This window comes from Urocampus carinirostris, chromosome 2 (assembly GCF_059441175.1).
Source record: "Urocampus carinirostris isolate Australia breed hairy pipefish chromosome 2, RoL_Ucar_1.0, whole genome shotgun sequence".
Classification (NCBI taxonomy): domain Eukaryota; kingdom Metazoa; phylum Chordata; class Actinopteri; order Syngnathiformes; family Syngnathidae; genus Urocampus; species Urocampus carinirostris.
Genome location: NC_142350.1, coordinates 14,874,777 through 14,888,230, shown reverse-complemented (window position 1 = coordinate 14,888,230; position 13,454 = coordinate 14,874,777). Strand labels below are relative to the sequence as shown.

At 39.1% G+C, this 13,454-nt stretch overlaps 2 protein-coding genes across 4 annotated transcripts in view; one reads left to right on the top strand and one right to left on the bottom strand.

Annotated features, from left to right (window-relative positions):
- Positions 1-1,863, bottom strand: part of smarcc1b (SWI/SNF related BAF chromatin remodeling complex subunit C1b) — a 25,411-nt gene extending 23,548 nt beyond the window's left edge. For 2 of the 3 annotated variants that reach the window (XM_088329045.1, XM_088329044.1), the window contains exons 1-6: positions 1,608-1,863; positions 689-808; positions 511-596; positions 359-440; positions 188-280; positions 34-103 (exon numbers count right to left, since the gene is read on the bottom strand). In XM_088329045.1, the coding sequence (XP_088185171.1) occupies positions 34-103; positions 188-280; positions 359-440; positions 511-596; positions 689-808; positions 1,608-1,775 (619 nt within the window). In that variant the 5' untranslated portion in view covers positions 1,776-1,863. The remainder of the gene's footprint in view (positions 1-33; positions 104-187; positions 281-358; positions 441-510; positions 597-688; positions 809-1,607) is intronic. The other variant, XM_088329043.1, reaches the window with a different exon arrangement.
- aste1b (asteroid structure-specific endonuclease 1b) lies at positions 1,563-13,454 on the top strand. The gene is made up of 7 exons (XM_088329046.1): positions 1,563-2,138; positions 3,708-3,958; positions 4,025-4,291; positions 6,023-6,807; positions 7,744-7,975; positions 10,207-10,387; positions 11,667-13,454. The coding sequence occupies exons 2-7, from the start codon at positions 3,721-3,723 to the stop codon at positions 11,935-11,937; spliced, it is 1,974 nt and encodes a 657-aa protein (XP_088185172.1). The 5' UTR covers positions 1,563-2,138; positions 3,708-3,720; the 3' UTR covers positions 11,938-13,454.

Below are 13,454 nucleotides of genomic sequence, written 5' to 3'. Positions count from 1 at the left end.
ATGGGGTTGAAAGACTTAAATGCTTACACTCACCGTCCTCTGTGGAAGAGAGCGTTGGATAAACGTGGTGACTAGCCAAACTTCTGTCTACACTAATTGTGCCCTGAATAGGAAAAAAAGCAAAGCCTAGACAGTTTAGACCGAGCCGGAATAATATTAGTAAAAAAGAGAAATTATTTTGTATCACCTGGTGTTTTGTAACAACACCGCTAACTCTACTAGCTAGCTCTGGATCCAGAGACGGATCCAAATAAACCACCGGATGTGACAGACAATTGTGCTGTTGAAACACACAAAAAAACAACAAAATTCTCAATTATGTTACTCTATATAGTATTTCTTTATTACAATGTGTTACCTGTAAGAGCGCACTTTCAATTGCATCAAACATTTCAAAGTTCCTTTCAGTCCTTGATGGATTTTGGAAGTCAAACCTTCGCCTGTGAAAAGGAAAAGCGAAGATCCAGTGATTGATAATCACAGGTAGGAAAGAATCAGTTTGTGACTCACCAGCCATGCTCTGATTTGAACAAGTAAGCAGAACCCAAAATGTGACTGAGCCCCCCTCCTGGTCGCAGGTCCATGAAACACTGAGTCTACAGAGTGATATATGCTTTTCATTCATAATATCCCTATTTTGTTTATGAAGAGTCATCATATTTTTCTAATGCTGCAGGAATGGGCTTACGGGTAGTTTGCTGCGGGCAGGATTTGATGCTTGTCTGCCAAATGCATCTTCTTGAAACTGGAGGAGCTGCAGGGTCAATGCACCCAGCGCCTGACATGATGGAGCGTCTACCAACACAGACTGCAAAAAGAGATTCGGTGAAGATAAAAATACCTAATCATCAAATTTAGTAAAACCCTGGTGGGTGGAAGAAAATTGTGTACATTTTAATATTCAAACACATCTATCTGGAGCATTCTAGAGCAAAATAAAGAAACTAGATTTATAATCAATTGGAGCCATTCTAATCCATAATGCCATTGTGATGAAGGGCTATACAAATAAACATGACTTGACTCACCTATTTTAAGCAGTGTGACAGATTTAATGTTATTGTAAAACGTGAACCACAAAACGTAATTAACGTTCGCCTCTGGTACTGTGACCAAAAATGTGTGATCATGAGCTAATATCTACTGCCCTTTTATATGTTATCTATACCACTGGTGGTTAGAATTAGGCGTTCTCGCCGCTGTGGATCGGGTTCAATTGCCTGGTGCACACAACAGCAAAGTTTGAGATGAGAAAAAATGAAACAAGGTTTTATAGCAATTTCTATTATTTTATTTTTAAAAAACGAGCAGAGCGCGTTATTCAGCATTAAGTAAGGTATTTCTAAATATTATATATTTTTTTCCAATAATGATAAAAATAATATGAATGCCGACTGAAAATTGTGTGGCAGTATTTCCGCCTATATTATTCATTCAAACTGGACACATCACAACGATTAAATTGTGTTAATTTATTTTTCAGGGAGAATATACAATTGTGACGTTCGCAATACGAACATTTGAACGCAACGTTAACCCCTGAACGGGACGTCTTGTTTACAATCCACAGGAAGGCGGCGCTAGCTTGTTAGCTTCTAGCTAACTACCTTTTTGTAGTACTTCCCGATCCACTGGCGCACTAGCTCCAGCTGAGCCAAAGTGTCGGGACTCTCCCAGAACCAAATGGACGGACTGCTTTCTTTTTTCCGATGCACAGACAAACAGGAGCTTGTTCGACTCGCCCCGGGGAAATCAACGTTCGATGCCACAGACATATCGAGAATAATAAGGAGATTCTGCAGTACAAAACTTGCTAGCACGCATGCTAACTTAAGGGATCTCGCGTTCACTCGCGAGAAGACCGTCGGTCAACGTGACAAAGAATACAGTCTTCTGTTTGTTCAATAGATGGCGCTAACGACGGCGTATCAATAAGCATTGCCGAAGCTTCAGCTAAATAGCATCGCGCTGAAGATGATTGCAGTCGTGAACAGATGCCCTGACTTTTGTATTGTTTTGTTGACTGAATGCAGGCAATAAACAGAGTGTCTGTGAACCTTTGTGTTGCGTATGATTGAGGGTCGTTACAAAGGCGTCAAGGACTAAATTCGGGCCGAAGTCAACTCACGGAATTAAAGGTAAGGCGAACTCGAAAATACATGGATATAAGTTAAGAGTAATGTGTAAAATCCTTATCTTTGTCTCCAAAAAGTACATTTAGTACGATTGAAAACTGTCAGTGACTAGTGGTTTAGAATAGTGAACTAATGTGACAAAGTTAGGAAATGCGATTTCTCTGTTGTGCAGTATAGTGATGTTTCTTTCTCACCAGAAAATTGAGTAGTCAAAAGACACGGATATTAATAGCACTTAAAATTGTCTTCACTCTACTAAAAGAGATTTTATTGTTTAAAAATAAAAGTAAAAACGTTAAACCGAAACATAATATTTGCTCTTCCTTAATCTCTTGGTTCCTCCTTTTTAAATGGCCACTAGAAAGCATCTGATACCCCGGGTTTTTACGGGTGCTTGAAATCCTTGAAAATGCTTGATTTGCACCACTTAACCTCAATGGGGTCGCAGGAGTGTTGGAGCCCATCCCAGCTATCCTTGGGCAGTGGGCAGGGGACACCCCCAACTGGTTGCCAGCTAGTCGCAGGGCACCCAGAGACGGACAACTCACTCCCTCATTCACACCCAGGGACAATTTGGACCTGCCATGCATGTTTTTGGAATGTGGGAGGAAACGGGAGTGCCTGAAGGAAACCCTGAAGGAATTTTCTATCTACCTTGGTCATATCTTTCAAGAGGGGTGACCAACAGAAAGACAAACACATACAATAACAAATAATATAAAATAAAAAGGGAAAAATGGCAAAGAAACACACATAAAAACTTTTGGACCATGGCCAACCCAAACAAGTTAGGCACCTCGGCACCTAAGTTGGTCATGCTTTCAACCCTCCAGATGAAACGGGACACAAGAAAGCGGCCATGTCACTCAGGTCAGGGTGACGCAACACACTATTCTGTTTAAACAACACAGCCCAACAGCACAATTTAAAAACAGGAAAAGGTTTTTTTGCGAAATTTATCGGTCAAAGTTCTCCCAATTTGACTTTTTCTACGCTCAAAATTGTTGAATACATTATTATTCAAAACTATAAAAAACAATATCAATCTATAATTTACAATGTATTTGTTTCATGTCCTTCAAAATCCCATTCATCATCTTTTAAACCAAAGAGGTGCTTCCCTCATCGTGCTTTTGTGCGTTTATTTACATCTTTCATGACGACTTTCTCTTTGCTTCATTCTCTAACATTTGTCTCTGGTACCCTTAATGAAAATAGTGTGATAATGAGATGAAATCAAATGAGCGTTACACAGTATTCCTCCGTGCTCGGACTACGCTGATTTCAACTCAAACTCGCCACCTCAAACGCCCAATTCACTCTGGGAAATCTCACTATACCACTTTTCCCACCTCCAAAACATTTTCTCCTCGGATCTATAGAGTTCTTGTAGGTCAGTCATTCAGGCTTCAAAACGGTGAATTTCTCCTAAATTTGAAAGAATTTGCCTAAATGTCTTATTTAAAAGGTTTTTTTTTGTTGTTGAATTAAGTTGAACACCAGTTTAATGTCATGTATACTTTTTAATTAACACACGTATACAATTTTAAATGAACTGTCTTGTCTTTGAAGAACCTGTGATCCAATGGGCGTTCATGGTCTTACTACCTTTGTGGAAGGAAACCGTCGTTTCCTTTCCGACCTGAAATTCAGAGACAGCCGCTTGATTATCGACGGCTGCAGTTTGTATCATAACCTCTACTTCAAGCACGGTTTGGACCGGCAACATGGAGGAGATTATGACACCTTTGCATCTCTCGTCCTTAAGTTCCTCTCTGCCCTTGAGGCCTGTAATATTCAGCCGTATGTGATTCTGGATGGAGGTAATAAAAAGATATGGAAGTAGATTTTAATTTTCATTGTCATTTAATTCTAATAACTCATTTCAGGGATTGACCCAAGCAACAAGAAATTTGACACACTGCAACAGCGTCTCCAGTCCAGAATCAGGGAGGCCGAAAGCCTTTCTCGTGGACGCAATGGTTCGATTCTCCCCCTCCTCACAGGGCAGGTCTTTGTAGAGATCCTCAATCAGAAGCGCGTCCTCCTGGTCCAGTGTCTTGCTGAAGCCGACTGGGACATTGCTAGTTTGGCTCATCAATGGAGATGTCCCGTTCTGAGCAACGACAGTGATTTTTATATTTTTGATCTACCAGGTAAAGGCCTCGTCAAAAAAATAGTCTTTGCCCTCTTGTGATTGTTTTGTTTAATGCACCCGTGGTAAATCTTTAGTCAAGTCATTCACCACAGTTGGTGGGTAGCTGAGTTCTGTTCCACTCACAACGGCCAAAATCTCAAAGCCACAAAATGTTTTGAGTCAGTAAACTACTTAAATACAACCTTTCTAAAAAAAAAAGCAATTGGACAAAACTTTGATTAACAACTAAATTCCAGGCAAGAACTACACATAACATTTAGAAGTTACAAATGACATAAAAATACTTTTCTCTTTCGATCTGAAGATGTTAGCTACTCTGATACAATATCCTGATGCTTATTATTATAAAGCTTTTATTTCAAGCCTTAGCTGAGCTTTGTGGCAGTTTTACAATCACAAACTGTTATGATTTGAGGTGGACCCAATCACGGCAAAGCAGAAACCATGGCATGGTGCTCTAAAATGAGGGTATTTAATTACAAAATCACTAACAAAGTAACAAAGAAATAGTCAAGGAACAATTAATAAAATATCCAAACCAGAAAATTAAAAACAAACCTGGTAACAAGACTTAAAACAATTGACATTGGCTGAAAATAAACAGATCATGTCACAATCCTAAAAAAAATAAATCTAAATTTAGAATATAATGCTGTAGCATTCTTTTGTTGTTAATACATTATTTGAACAAATAATTGATTAACCAATTAAACTGAAGAGCGAGTTTATTCTCGCCTTGTTGGAGCCCCACATTTGTTTCTAAGACAATTATATCAGGCAAACAGAATGAAAACATTTTTAGTCTCAGAATTTAAAAGATTGGCTACAATGCAACTTACTGTTTTTGATAGGTTAATATACTCTAATCAAGACACACACACACACGCTCAGATTTATGGAGTTTTCTTTTATTAACTATCTACAGAAGAAACTTGAATAGAACGCAAAACAAGATTAAGAAAATAAATCAAAGATTGAAGTTTGGAATCTTAATTGGTACCGTTTAGATGAAAAACAACGATGGCCTATTTATTAAGTTATTGTAATTTGATAGAATCCCCCCTTAATCTCACACCAATACAAATACCTAGCACCATGAGATGGACTGTTGTTCGACGAAGGTAACAATCCAGTCTTGATGTACTCGGCGGTCGAGCGGTGAGGCACCCTTAAGGCTGGGGACCTGGTCGAAATGAGGACCACGAAATGCTGTGTTTTGAAGCTGTGGGTGGCTGGAGGTTTCTTTGAGGTCGCTTGCTGTGTCCCACTGGGTTCACCACTGTCTCGATCACGCTTGGCCACTGGCCAGGAAGGTTCTCAGGTTGCTTGTTAAGCTGGGACTGGGTAAGAACCTTTTTGGTTGCGTGTGGGCCAGGATTTGGTCCTGTGCTGCTTGTTTGACAGGACCTTTATCAATGGTAAATTGTAATGAGAGAACTTCATGCAACTGAAAATATAATCCACATATCACCATTTCTACCTGAAACCTAGAGAAATTGGAAAATTGGCTTTGAAATTCCTTAAAAAGTTCTTGAATTTTTCCATGAAAAAGGTGTACGAACCCTGTTCTGGAGGAAACCCTGTTTCAAAATATTACCTCAATTATGAGCTACTCACAAAACCAGGGTGACATCGCATTAAGGTTTCCCTCAATACTTCACAAACTCGCAAGGCCTACCTGTTTTACGCTATCTTTTGTGATAATAAAGTGCATTTTTTGTCATCACAGGTGGATACCTCCCCCTCCAGTTCTTCAATTGGACTAACGTCAATGGAAAATCCCCTCACTGCTACATACAGGCTAGTTGCTACACAACTCAGAACCTCTGCAGTTTTTACGCGGGACTCAATTCAGAGTTACTCCATCTCTTTGCCGTCCTGGCCGGGAACGACTACGGCACTCCGAAACAGGCTATAAGGCTCTTAAGTATAATCGAGGCAAGATCGACCAGCCGTGGGAACAGCAAATCGACCTCCTCCCGCCTGGACGCCATTCTCCGATGGTTGTCGTCTTTCCCAGATGCGGTGAAGGCCTTGGCGGAAGTGAGCAGAATCGTCGGAGCAAACGGCGGACAAGAGCTCAGTTCACAATTAAAGGAACTTATGACCGAGTATCATGTAACTCCTCAAAGCCCTCTAGCTTGTTGGTTCACAGAACACAGGACCCCGGATGGGCACAGCCAAACATTACCCCAAATCTTGTCCTCTGCTGCAACCAGAGGACTTTTACCTCCCTTAGTGATTGACGCTTTGCTTACGCGTAGGGTGCTCCTGCACGCTCAGGTGGAGAACAGCAGGCAAGCAAGCAGTCACATTTGCGCTACGGCTATACGCCAGGCGGTGTACGGGATATTACTGCTTCAATCCCCTCAGGGGGGAGAAAATATTAGCGTAGAACAAACCGCTGCTCTCGGGCATGTGGAAGAGTTTGATCGGATTGACCTCAACCTGAAGAGAAAAAGAGTGGACGCACTGCCGCTGAAATCACATTTCCATGTGGAAACCTTAAGTGAGGTAACAAAAATGTAAAAAAAAATGCATTGATTACATAAATTGCAGTGCCTAGCAAAGGTATTGGGCCCTCAAGAAACTTTTGTTATATTTCCACATTTCTCGATTTAGACTTAAGCTAAAAAAACCTGAAAATATTATAGAATTAACAACATGTGCAACACAATCTAGTAGTGGAACCAAATTATTTCAACATTCAATATTATTTTTACAACAAAAAATGGAAAAGTAGGTGTTGCAGAAATATTGGCCCTCTGTTCTTTCAGCTCAGACATCTAGAAATTCCCTGATGACTTCTGAATGATCCAATGTCGACCTAAAATACTAATTTCTCAAAACTTACCTATCTCCCCAAATGGGAGAAATATCTCAAAATGGAGAGAGCATAAAACCACTGCATCATGCTCTGCGGTTTCTTTTTTTTTTTCAGCAGGGACTGGGTTAGACATAATGCAGGGCGATTATGGCAGAAAATCTGATGGAGTTTGCAGCAGACCTGAGAAATGGGTGGAAGTTCACATTCCTACAGGACAATGACCCGAAACATAAAGAAAAATCTGTGGGGGAACTGTTTCAATGTAACAATATAGAGGTATTAGAATGGCCAACCCAATGTCCATACCTCAATCCTATAGAGAAATCGTTGAAAGATCTAAAAAGATTCCGTGCACAAAAAATGCCATCAAACCTTTAAGAACTTGTCCTGTTTTGCAAGGAAGAATGGGCAAATATTTCTGTTTCAAGTTGTGCAAAAACTCAGAAATGTACCCAAAAAGACTTGTGGCTGTGACTGCAACAAAAGGAGGTCGTACAAAGTATACAATACTTTTGCAAGGCGCTGTAAATACTGGATAATGGTTTACTGTATTGTCAATTTTTAATCACAATAGAATTCATTAACCATTCTATTACACCCACTGACCCTTTCCAACTATTGAGGTTCCAGAAAGAGTTCGTCGCAACACCCTTTTTGAAGTATTGCAGGTAAACCAGTCGGCATTGACCCATGTGCCTGCTAATATGTTGCTGCCCATCGCCGTGACAAACTTCTGGCTGCAGCAGGCAGTGCCAAAGCCTTCCCAGCTCCATCTCCAAGCATTGATTGTGGGGATGGTTTATGGAGAGCTTGTTATGATGGAGCAGAATGGAATCGTAAACTACAAAATTCAAGGTTAGTGTTATAGTTTTTGGTTCAAAATTTGATTTTTCAAACCATGTATATTTGATAAAGGTAATCCCCCAAAAATACAAAATCTTACCCCATTGCAAGATACTCATTATTTTTTACATTTTACTTTTTTATATTTTACTATCAATTAAAAAAGATATTTTTGCGAACTGTTATTTAACTTCCTAAACAATTTCATCAATATTTTAACCTTTCCTAAAATGGAATAGTAATGATGGCAGGTTTCTCTCCGATACCAGTCTTACTTTGAAGTGCAATATACGGTTTGGTTATCTTTAGGTTGTGCTAGGGGTTACGTTTGAAAAGCAACATGTGATAGGGCAAATCTATGAAGTAGAAATCTAATTTTTTTTGATAATTAAGTACTTTATTATACACTGAAACCAAAGGACAAAACATTTAAAGTACGGTCAAAATTGTTATTTTTTTTCTTCTACAAATAACTACTGTAATGCAAAATAATAATAAGTGTAAGGCTGTATAGCCAATCAGAATGTGGAATCTATGCCACGAAGAATTGAGGCAGTTCAGAAGGAAAAAGGGGGTCCATCCTGTTGCTAGCATTGTGTGTACCTAATAAAGTGGCCGTTGAGTGTACAACCAAAGCCAGTTGACACACGAATTTTTTTTTTTTAATGCTTATTTCAGATTTCTTTAAACAATACGTAAATAACACTTAAAATGAGGAAAAAAAATCTGCCAATTTTAAAACAAATTTTACACAATAAACAAGTTGGAAGAGTACTAGAAACTAACTAACCATACTTAAAATGAGCGAAAGCATCTGCTAATGAGGAAGTACCGTAAATTCCGGACTATAAGCCGCTACTTTTTCCCCAAACTTTCAACCCTGCGGCTTATTCAGTGATGCGGCCAATTTATGTAATTTTTCTAACGGCCGCCAGCGGCGCTCGAGTACAAAAGGTAAGATTTAGACTGCAACTTCTTAGCTTATGCATAGATTAAATTAGCGTAGACATGTTCTCATCTTGCAAATCGCAAAAAGAAAGGCACATGACGCAATTTCCAAGCTAAACACAATCGAACAGTCCGATATAGAAGAAAACATAGCTACCGCACGTGAACTTTGCTTTGAGAGCGTGACGCTAGCGTGCTTTTGATTCAGGGAGCGTGGGATGACGTCTACATGACAAAGTCACTTTCCCATACAGAAGGAAGACGACTTTGATGATGTCAGATATAAGGAGGGAGATGCGGATGGTTTACCGTGCTTACTACAAGCACGTTATGTTTTTTTAACAGATCTGAGTACTGAGTTGTGAGCATGTTCCGAGTAGCGTTTTGCTACCCTTCACAGACACGGTTTGGGGTGAAAGTTATAATATTAATATTAAAGCTTTGAAAACTCTCTCGGTGTACCGTCTTACTTTGTAAATATGTGTAACCATGTATAATATGTATTTGCAACTGTATATTTTTTGTAATGTATTTATTTTAGAGACTTATTCTGATATGTTTTCCCACGGGCGAATCAAAAACGGGGGCTGATGGGAAGTGGAGGTAAAGGTGAGACGTGTTTGTGGACGCAGCGGACAATAGTGGATATATATTTTTCCCACCCATACCTTTGGAAATGTATATATTTTTTCCTTTGATTATTTTTAACGGGACCTGGACTCTACAGGTTTGCATTAATTCTTAACTACCGGAATCAATTTTCGTTTACTTTGCTGGTTTGGCTTTTGGACTGTGTACTCTATATTCAGTTTCAATTGCGGGTCGGCCCGGTATTGCAGTACCTCCGGGAACGGTGCATTCGCAATGATCGCAGCAAGGCTTTAGGGCTAGGACCTTAGCTTGGCCTTTTGGCTGAGAGTAAGTGTCCCGGCTCCTAGGCTTTGTAGCGTATTATGAACTGACCGATAACGGATAATGGATAATGAATAACGAAGATAGATCAATAACCCTTAAAAACCCCCCTTCAATTGCGGGTCGAGTTTGGGTTAGTTTTGTGAGTGTGTTACATGTTTTGATGTGGGCGCATGCGGCTTATGTACAGGTGCGGCTTGTGTAAGTACAAAGGCGATTATACCCTTAAAATGGGGTGGGTGCGGCTTATAATCAGGTGCGCTCTATAGTCCGGATTTTACGGTAATACTACATTTTTATTTTAAAAAAACTTGGCATCCTTAATATGTGGTGTCAACTTCCCCAAAATATCTCCACTTAATTCTTTTTGTCTTCATTTGCAGTTCCGCAGGACAAGCAGCCACGGCAGATTTTGATCCGTCAATTGGTGCAAAAGCGCTCGTCTTCCAGGCAAATGGATGTGAGCGGAGCTCACAGCTTTAGCCAATGGCAGGCCTGCCTCTGGAGCGCTCAGTGTTTGAATCAACTATTGCTGATGCCATTGGATCAAGTTTGTCTTTTACAGTAAGATGATAAAATTATTTTGACTTTTGAGCTGCTCACAAAAATTTTAGCAAGTAAGATGCCTTGCAAAAATATCGGCCCCTCCAAACACTATTTGACAGATTACCATGTTTCAGGCTTCAAACTTGTAAACAACGATAAATATTTGCTAAAAATTAACATGTGAGACATAATTGTGAAAAGAAAGCACATTTATCATACAGTTTATATTGAGCTAATATAAAAAATTTAAACGTATGTGTTATAAAATGTTGGCCATCTTTGAGTTAATATTTTGTATGACCTCCTTATTCTGCGCTACCACCCACAAGTCTTTTTGGTTATGTTTCCTGTTTGACAGTGGCGGTGTTTTTTTTCCAGGTGATGTACAGTGTTGCTCTTGCGCCAAACAATGTTTTGCATTCAGCCCAAAAAGTTCAATTTTGGTCAAAGCACCTTGTTCCACATGTTATTTGTGTCTTCTATGCAGCTTCTTGCAAACGCCAAACGGGCCTTTTTATGGTATTCTCTCAGAAAGGGCTTTCTTTTTGCCACTCTTCCATAAAGAGATAGATTTACACAAAGTAAGACTAATAGTTGTCTTTTTCACAGATTGTCTCACCCTGGCTGTTTATGCATGCAGGTCATCCATTGTGATCATGGGTCTCGTGGTTGCTTCTCTGATTAGTTTTCTCCTTGTCTGGGGAGAAAGTTTAGAGAGATGGCCAGGTCTTGGTAGATCTGCAGTGGTTTTATGCTTTCTCCATCTTTTATTATATTTCTTGCACAGTGCACCAGGAGATGTGTAAATGTTGTAAGATCTGTTGTATCCCATTCCTGCTTTGAACTTTTCCATAACTTTATCTGGGACCTGACTGGTGTGTTCTTTGGTCTTCATAATGCTGTTCTCCAGTGTCTGCTTTCACAGACGTCACAGAGCAGGTGCATTTAAAAATGAGACTAAATGCATTTTGTTTGTTACTGTTAGCCAACAAGAACATAGCCCCAATATTTTCTCAGAGCATACGTTTCATTTTTGTTGTCGTAAATATAATTTTTAATTCTGAAATAATTTAGTTGCACTTCACGATCGTGTCTCACATGTTGATTTTCATAGAATATTTTATTTATTGTAGCTTTTAAGTTTGAAGTCTGAAATGTGACAAAATGACAAAAGTTTTCTGCTGGGCCATACTTTCTCTAGGCACTGTAGTGTTGGGTTTCCGTCAGTACTACATAATACCAGCGGCCCACCAATCAATTCCTGAACTTATTATATTAATTCCTCCCTTTCTTTCAGTTTGTTCAGTGGTACCTTGGTGCACGGTGTTCTCAACCATCTGAAAAAGGGCGGAACAGTCGAAAATATGCTGCCCAACTTCTCTTACGATATCTTCTCCATCCTGATAAATGCCGTGAAGAACTGCGGCCGTAAGCCTATGCCTTCTTTGGCAGGTCCAAGCGGCAAGTCGGGAAGAAGAGGAAAAGTAATGGTAGGCGACAGGAGAGGACGAGGGAGCAGGGGAGATACAGGGTCAAACCGCTTTGCTGTTTTAGAAATCAATGAGTAAGTCTTCAATCAGGCATAAAAATCTCTCCTTGAGAAGAAAATCCCCATTTGGAAGTCAAAAGGGGTGACTTATGTGAATTGTGTAGCTCCGGGGAGAACATGTTTTAAAAGGGTAAAGGTTATAGATCGTAAGATTACACAGAGAGTGAATCGGTGTGTGTGGCGGAGCGTTTGAATGAAAATCAGTGTAGTTTGCGTGGGGAAAGTACTGTATTTTTTCCTGTATGTCACGCATATTGTTTTAACCCAAAAACAAACTCAAAATTTGGGTGCGCGTTATACACAAGGTTTTACGTATTTGTCGAAGGATAAGTCAAAAACTATTGCTGAACAGAATCCTAAAATAAAATGAAATAAAATTCAGATCGAGGTTGACACTGAGGGTGCTGAATTTTAACCACTAGACCAGTGTTTTTCAATCTAGTGTGCCGCTGGAATTTGCCCAATTTTATCTTTCCAAAAAATCAGGCCATTATTCAGTATTTTTGCTATCTTTAGACAAGGCATTGTAATAGTCATCCATATCAATAGGTGGCTGTAGATTTTTATATACTTTTTATATACTAATTATCTGCTCATGAGGTAGCACAGTACATTTAATAACTTAATTTGTTTAACTATGCGGTTTAAGATGGCACTGTAAAAAAATTGAAACATAAAGCACATCAGTCTTTTTTATTTTAAGTATTATTTTCTTCTTTTTATATACTAATTATCTGCTTATGAGTTAGTACAGTGAAACATTTTCGACGGACGGTGTGCCTCAGAACTTTTTTTATAAATAAAAGTGTACCTTGCTTCGAAAAAGGTTGAAAAACACTGCGCTAGACCACCAGTGGTACAGATAGCATACAAAAAGGCATTGAATTTTCATTCACGGTACCAGAGACAAATGTTGGGAAATAAAGAAAACAAGGTTGTCTTGAAAGATAAACAAATAAACGCAATAAAGCACGAAGAGGAAATTGACCATTTAGTGTATCTGATTAAGGATTAGACTTTGATTAAATACAGTACATTGTAAATGTTATGTTGGGATTGTGTTCATTGTTTATGTTGCAATTCAATACATGATTGTAATCATGGCCGCACATATTCAACAACGTTTGTCTCAAGGCTTGGTTTGAGTTAAGAAAAAGTCAAACTACATTTTATATTGATTTAGAATTAAAGGTTTAGGGTGCGTGTTATACACACAGTATTTCCTCCACACCCTTCTCCCCTTTATAACCCCTGACCCATTTTATGCTTGCACAGTGATGTTAGGACCAAACGGACAATGCAATTGCTGTTGTTCATGTTTTTTTTATACAACTTTTCCGCCTTTTGAAAAGAAATGCGCCAATCTGTGCAATATAACCATATTTATACTATTATTAACTGACGTATTTTCCAAACTTGAGTATCAACCTTTTACATGTCTTAATGCTGACTTTTTAAAATTTTCTTTTCAATCTGCTTTTCTGCATTAAAATGTTTTGACTCAAAAAAAAAAGAGTTTCATTTTTCAACTCGAAT

Coding starts and splice junctions, on each gene's coding strand:
- aste1b (XM_088329046.1), top strand. CDS start 3,721: ATGGGCGTTCATGGTCTTACTACCTTTGTGGAAGGAAACCGTCGTTTC. Junction 3,959..4,024: donor GTATGTGATTCTGGATGGAG/GTAATAAAAAGA, acceptor AACTCATTTCAG/GGATTGACCCAAGCAACAAG. Junction 4,292..6,022: donor TTATATTTTTGATCTACCAG/GTAAAGGCCTCG, acceptor TTGTCATCACAG/GTGGATACCTCCCCCTCCAG.